Genomic DNA, 7669 nt, shown 5'->3' on the forward strand with positions numbered 1-7669 from the left:
ATCACGAGGTCAGGAGATTGAGACCATCCTGGCTAACAAGGTGAAACCCCGCCTCTACTAAAAATACAAAAAATTAGCAGGGCGTGGTGGCAGGCGCCTGTGGTCCCAGCTACTCCAGAGGCTAAGGCAGGAGAATGGCGTGAACCCATTCACGCGGGGGGCGCAGGGCTTGCAGTGAGCCAAGATCCCGCCACTGCACTCCAGCCTGGGCGACAGAGCGAGACTCCATCTCCCCCCACCCAAAAAAACAATCCCCAGATATTATTGTATTAGAGTCTATCTTTCCCTTTAGATTTAGTAATGTTTGCTTTATTATAAATCTGGATACTCTGGTGTTGGGTTCACATATATTTGGTATTTTTTATATCTTCTTGCTGAATTGAGCCCTTTATTATTATTATAACAACTTTCTTTTTGTCTTTCTCTGGTTCTTAACATCTATTTTATCTAAATATAGGTACTCTCACTTGCTTTTGATTTCAATTTGCATAGAATATCTTTTCCTATCCCTTCACTTTCAGTCTATATGTGTCTGTACTGGTAAAGTTTGTTTGTTGTAAGCAGCCTGTAGTTGGGTCATTTTTTAAATCCTTTCAGCCTACATCTTTCAGATGGGGAATTTAATCCATTTACATTACATTCGAGGTTATTACTGATTCGTGAAGACTTATTCCTGTATTTTGTTAACTGTTTTTTGGTTGTTTTTTATATCCTTTGTTCTTTTCTTTCTCTCTTATTGTTCATCATTGCAGTTTGGTGGTTTTCTGCAGTGGATATATCTGAGTCATTGCTCTTTCTCATTTGCATGTCTGTTCTGCCAATTAGTTTTATATTTTCATGTGTTTTCATGATGGTAGATATCATCCTTTCACTTCCAGATATACGATTCCCTTAAGCATTTCTTGTAGGGCTGGTGTAGAGGGGATAAATTCCTTTAGTTTTTGCTTATCTTGGAAAGACTATTTCTCCTTCATTTTTGAAGGATAGCTTTGCTAAATACAGTATTCTTGCCTGAAGTTTTTTTTTTCTTTCAGCATTTAGAATATATCAGCCTATTCTCTCCTGACCTTTAAGTTTTCTGCTAAGAAATCCATTGTTAGTTTGATGGAGGTTTCCTTATATATATGACTTATGGTTTTCTCTTTCTTTTTCAAAAATTATCTCCCTGTCTTTGACTTTTGACTGACTTTTTTGGGGTTGAATATCTTTCGGGATCTCTGAGCTTTCTGTATCAGATGTCTATATCTCTTGCAAGACTTGGGAAGTTTTCAGTTATTATTTTGTTAAATAGATTTTCAATGCCATTGCCCATGTCTTTTCCTCATGGAACACCAGAAATTTGAGTATTTGGTCACCTTGTGATGTCCCATATGTCATGTAGGCATTCTTCCTTCATTTAAGTTCTCTCTGTCTGTCTGTCTGTATCTCTCTTTCTCTCTCTCTCTATGTCTCTTTTATGACTGAGTTATTTCAAAAGACTTGTATACAAGTTCAGAAATTCTTTCTAGTCTGCTGATGAAGCTCTTGATTGTATTTTTTTATTTCAATTATTGAATTATTCAAGTACAGGGCCTCTGTTTGGTTCCTTTTAATGATATCTCTTTTCTTGATTTTCTCATTCAGATATTAATTGTCCTGATTTCTTTGAATTGTTTATGTTATATTGTATCTCTCTGAGTTTCTTTAATGTCATTACTCTGAATTCTTTTTCAGACGTTTCATAGATTTCTTTTTCATTGGAATCTGTTGCTGGAGAATTATTATGTTCCTTTGGAGGTATCATGTTTCCTTGCTTTTTCATGTTTCTTGCGTCCTTACATTACTATCTGAGCATCTGGTGAAAGAGTTGCTGTTTGTAATTTTATGGATTTGCTTTCATAGGGAAAAATTTTTTTCCTATAGCTGTATCAATAGTGTTGGTTGGGTAGAGAGAGTGCTTAGGTTTTGATTCTGGCTGGACACAGTAGTGTAGTCTCTGTATGACATATTTTGCTGTAATCAGCATTAGTAGTGTCTGTGAGTTCCTTGGTGGCTTAGTCTGCTGTTGTTAGTGGAAGCTGTGGTGAGACAGGCTGGTTGTTGAGCCCCACTGGTGGTGGTGGCACCGGGCCTAGTGTGTCGGTCCTTGGGCCCCCACATGCCCACCTGATGTACACAAGCACCAGTGGTAGTGGGGTTGGATGGGCCAGTCCTTGGGCCTCCATGTGGCTTTCTTGGGTGCCAGCAGTGGCAGTGGTAGGCCAGGCAGGCAGACAGATCTTCTGGCCCTTGGGCAGTATGTGTGGTGTTGGTAATGGTAGTTGTGGCAGGTCAGCAGTCAGCACATGAGTGCTGGTGGTGGCTGTGATGGGCTGTGGCAGGCCAGTTCCCAGACTCCAGGTAGTGTATGCTGGTAGGTTCTGGTGGTAGTGATGATGGCAGGCTCATGCTCAGGCTTCCAGGAGGCAGGTGCAGATGCTGGTGGTGTTAGACTGGGCATGTTAATCCCCAGGCTCCTGGATGATGTATGTGGGCACCGCAGGCTGGGTGGGGCGGGGGGGAGCTGTCATCAGGACTCCAGAAAGTGTGAGTGGCTGCCACAGGTGGTGGGCAAGGCAGATCAATTCCCAGGCCCCCGCTTCATGCGTGCAGGCACTAGTGAGGGTGGTGCTGGGCGTGGCAAGCCTGTCCTTAGACCTCCGGATGTTGTGCATGAATGCTAGCTGTGGTAGATGGGGCAAGTTGATCCCCAGGGCCCTGGACAATGCACTCAGGCAGTGCTGGTGACAGTGGTTGGTGGGGTGGACTGGTCCCCAGACCCCCTAAAAGTACATGCAGGTGGGTGGCAGCCCTGATGCTGGAGGTGGGGGACGGGTTAGAGTTGCTGTCAGTGACAGTGATCACAAGTAACAGACTCTCAGGCTTTTGGGAGCACATACTTTGGCTTCTTTTGTTCTGAGGGTAGCTTCCCCAGTGTGCTGTACCAGTTGTTCCCCAGGGTGTAGACTGAGTGAGGTAGAGTGCTGGGGACACAGCCACACTGCTGGGTCCAGTCAGCATTACAACACCACAGCACTCTGAATGGATACTGGGTGATGTCAGCAGGGCTGCAGGAATGTGGAGAGCAGGGTCTGTTGGCCCCAGTACAGGATGTAGTCTAATGGGGGCTGGGCTCTCAACGTGGTCCTGTGCTGTTGAGAGGAAGGGGGTGGGGACCCCACATGCACTCCCTCTCTGGAGCAATGCCATCACACAGACTCCAGACAGCTCCCTATGCTAGTCTCAGGGCTGGCAAGGGTGGAGGGACTGTCTTGTGGCTAGGATTACAGGAGTGCACAGTAGTGATATAAACCACTGGGGATCTCTCACTTAACTTTTCCTGGCGCTGGGGAGTTTCTTCTGGCTCTGAGCCAATCCTGGCTGGGTCATCTGCTTTACCTCTCTCTCCTTCTCAGGGGTTCTCCGTCACTTCCCTGCTGAATTCCAGTGGTCTCTCTTCGATGCTCTATTCAACATGTGATTATCTACTCACTGTACTGGTCCTTTTAAGAGGAGGTAAGTGCCAGGTGCCTCTAGCCAGCCATCTTGAAGCCTCTCCCTCGGTGTATTCTATTTGAAGTTTTAAGTAGAGATTTTGGAGAAGTATGAGTGATATGTTTGCCAAAAATAGAAAGTAGTGGAAAGAGGTGCTTAAAGGAATATAAACAAAATGTGTTCTTTGCAGATTTTTTCCTCTGTTTGCAATTGGGCTTACCTATAGACAGGTCTGACCACCCTAGAATAATTTGTTAATGTGGTTTCACCCTCTTTTAGTCTTCACGGTTGTTCCCACTTACCTGTAAAATATTATTTTTAAAAATAGAGGACATAGGCAGTAAGAGTTGATTATCTGGTTTACTGAATTGCTGGCTTTTGATAAAATCCAGGTGGCTGGACAGAGGCAAAAATTGTTTTCAAATTAATTGTTTCATTGTTGACCTCTGCTGAGTCAGAGTTTGAAGGAGAAAAGTGAAATTCAGTGCTTCCCCTGACTAACACATTTGTTATTAAATTAAGAACGTATTAACCTTTTTGAGGTCATCCAGCCTTATTCTTGATGTCCACAGATTTTCCCGTGGTCAAAGTACCTGATGAATCACTGAAGCTCTTTGGGTCTTTACAATTCTTTTCTAAGGAAAGGAAAACCGGAAATTATTTGGAATAATGAAAAACTGACTGTCTCTTGGGAGAATATGCTAACCTAGGTTAAATTTTAATGAGGGAGATAGGGAAGAATGGAGATGCTCTCACCTCCAAGTAATTAATTTAAATTTAGCTCTCTTGAGACTATTGTATTTGTTCTCTTTCTAATAAGAGTTTGTTGTCCATATTTAACTCTTGTTTCTCTGCTTGACCTTTCTTTACCAATCTCTGCTTGGTCTGAATGAATTGGTTGATCAGTTATCCATTGCCACCAAGCATCAGTGGCACATGGCAATGAGCATTTATTGCTCTTTTACCTGGGGTCAGCTGCCCTTGTCTGGGGTCGGCTGGCTGCTGGCTGATCTAGGCTCATCTCAGCTAGAGCAGCTGAGGTGACCCTCTCTGTTTCATGTGTTACTCATTCTCCTTCTGGTTCCAGTAGGTGATACGGTTTGGCTGTGGCCCCACCCAAATCTCAACTTGAATTGTATATCCCAGAATTCCCATATGTTGTTGGAGGGACCTAGTGGGAGGCAATTGAATCATGGGGGCTGGTCTTTCCTGTGCTATTCTCCTGATGGTTAATAAGTCTCATGAGAGCTGATGGGCTTATCAAGGCTTTCTACTTTTGCTTCTTACTAATTTTCTCTTGCCACGCCATATAAGAAGTACCTTTCACCTCCTGCCATGATTCTGAGGCCTTCCCAGCCATGTGGAGCTGTAAGTCCAATTAAACCTTTTTTCTTCACAGTCTCAGGTATGTCTTTATCAGCAGCATGAAAACAGACTAATATAGTAGGGTAGCCCATAAACACTCTTTTCATGTCAAAGGTAGAAACACAAAAGAGCAGGTAGAAACTGGCACACCATCCTACCTGGCACACTATCACTTGTGCCTCATTTATGGACCTAGGAATGTCCCATGGGGCAGGGAAATACACTCTTCCTATTTTGGGGGGGACTCTAATGTAACATGACAAGAGACATGGGGATACAGGGAAGGGAGAAATATGGGAGCCTTTAATGCTTCATCTACCACAGTTGGCTCAAAGAAACTTACCAGGATTGAACATTAAATAAAATTTTCCTTCTTTATAATTTATATTTTTCAGAAAACCAGAACTGATGGCTCTATTTGTAGTCTTTCAGACAACATTCTTCTTAACATTGCTGTCCTTGAGGACTTACCAGAGTGAAGGTAAGAATTGGAAGGAACAGTCAAGACAAAAATCATTTCGGGAACAATTGAAGTCATTGGTGCTTTGAGAAAAAGTTAAACAGTTCTTTTTTCTTTGAGAATTACTTAAAATTCATGAGTATCTCCCATGAGAAGATTTGTCAATCTCTTTAAGCAGTGGTTGCTTTAGTCTTGGCCTCTCTCATCTTGATGGCTCTCTTAATAAGCCACCACTTGACCCTGACTTCCTGGTCGATGCACTGGTCCTTAGGGCAGTTGTAAATAGACTTAATCCCTTATAAATTCATGATGGATATATTTTATCAGACCATCATCAAAGCAGTTCTTTCTGTACCTTGCTGAGAAAAGACACTGGATATACCACATCAGTGCTGACCACTAGGTTAGTAAAAGTTTCTATGTCTCTCAACTGTGTTCATTGAGAAGCTGTTAGCTTAGTAAAATATGATAAAAGCAATGAAAATACGAACCAATAGAAACCCTTTCAAGTCTCTGCAAGACAATATGCTAAATGCTGAAATGTTGTTTATAGATAAATAATATTTGTCACTTAGCTACTCCCCAAGGGAAGGTATTTTGAGATAAATTAACTTTATAAATAAAGTCAATAAGAATTTAATACCTCTAAAATATTTATTGATACCCTATTACTTTGAACTCGTTTAGAAGTAGATCTTAGACTTGAGAGAGTTTCTATTGGTTCATACTTTTTTGTACCTTTCATCTGTATTTTACAAAGCTTTACATTTTCCTCTTCCTGTATTTATTCTTTGCTGTGCTCTTCTTTTATTTTATTTTATTTTTTTTGTCTTTTTTTTTTTTCTTCCTTTTGGTGGAGAACAGGGTCTCACTCTATTACCCAGGCAGGTCTCGAACTCCTGGGCTCAAGCTATTCTCCCGCCTCTGCCTCCCTGAGAGCTGGGATTACAGGCGTGAGCCACCGCACCCGGCTTTTTTTTTTTTTGTTTTTTTTTTTTGAAACGGAGTCTGGCTCTGTCCTCCAGGCTGGAGTGCAGTGGCCGGATCTCAGCTCACTGGAAGCTCCGCCTCCCGGGTTCCCTCCTGCCTCAGCCTCCCAAGTAGCTGGGACTACAGGCGCCCGCCACCACGCCCGGCTAGTTTTTTGTATTTTTTTAGTAGAGATGGGGTTTCACCGTGCTAGCCAGGATGGTCTCGATCTCCTGACCTGGTGATCCGCCCGTCTCGGCTTCCCAAAGTGCTGGGATTACAGGCTTGAGCCACTGCGCCCGGCCTGCTGTACTTCTCTTTTAAAGGAGAGTACAGGTGTTTGCTCCTAGTAATTACTCATGCAGTTCCTGTCCATGAATTCATGAAAATGATCTTTGCAGGGAATATGCATAGAATTTCTCATCTTCCTTGAAACTCCATGAAAAGATATTTGAAAAAGAAAAGGAAGCATTGTTCTGATAATTGCTCAATTCTCTGTCTGGCATTCCTTTCATCTGGATTTATTTATATTAGGTCCAGGGTACATGGGAAGACGCTACTATGCTGCTTCTTTTGGCATCTTAAAAACCATAGTTTGATGTTAGTCTCTTCTAATCTGGGGCCGAAAAGTGGGAAATAGGATTTCTCATTTGTAGGATGTATACCTCTCGCTCACTCTATCTTACTTGCTAAAATCTAAGCACAGTGTAACTGGACTGAGTGGTCAAACCATATAAGAATAATTTTCAAACAGACCCACTGCCCCACCTCCAGGCGTAACCAAAAGGCAGGTTCAGTTGCTTGCAGCTTGCAGAGTCCAGTTAAAATGAGCGAGGTCTGGTATAAAAAAAGAAAAACGACTTTTTATTCCAAAGCTAACTTAGGGTATTAAGTACAGGCTTTCCTCCTTAAGGGGACTGCTTTGTTTTTGGAGTAGAGAGTGGGCACTTTTCAAGCAGGGGGCCTACGCAGTGGCAGAAGTGAGCAGATAGGGATCTGCATACTCACTTTAGTACCTTATCTATTGGTTAGTTGAGTTGGCATCCTTTTTTTTTATTTTTTGATTTTTTTGATTTTTTTGATTTTTATTATTATACTTTAAGATTTTTATTATTATACTCTAAGTACATGTGCATAATGTGCAGGTTTGTTACATATGTATACTTGTGCCATGTTGGTGTGCTACACCCATCAACTCATCAGCACCCATCAACTCGTCATTTACATCAGGTGTAACTCCCAATGCAATCCCTCACCCTCCCTCCCCATAATAGGCCCCGGTGTGTGATGTTCCCCTTCCCGAGTCCAAGTGATCCGTTGTTCAGTTCCCACCTATGAGTGAGAACATGCGGTGTTTGGTTT

General features: G+C 42.5%; 1 protein-coding gene across 3 annotated transcripts in view; it reads left to right on the plus strand.

Annotated features, from left to right (window-relative positions):
* OSMR (oncostatin M receptor) overlaps positions 1-7669 on the plus strand; it is a 96948-nt gene that overhangs the window by 17350 nt on the left and 71929 nt on the right. For all 3 annotated transcript variants that reach the window (XM_011966146.1, XM_011966161.1, XM_011966154.1), the window contains exon 2: positions 5274-5359. In XM_011966146.1, coding sequence (XP_011821536.1) covers positions 5287-5359 — 73 coding nt within the window. In that variant the 5' untranslated portion in view covers positions 5274-5286. The remainder of the gene's footprint in view (positions 1-5273; positions 5360-7669) is intronic.

Source organism: Mandrillus leucophaeus, unplaced genomic scaffold (assembly GCF_000951045.1).
Source record: "Mandrillus leucophaeus isolate KB7577 unplaced genomic scaffold, Mleu.le_1.0 Scaffold119, whole genome shotgun sequence".
Lineage (NCBI taxonomy): Eukaryota > Metazoa > Chordata > Mammalia > Primates > Cercopithecidae > Mandrillus > Mandrillus leucophaeus.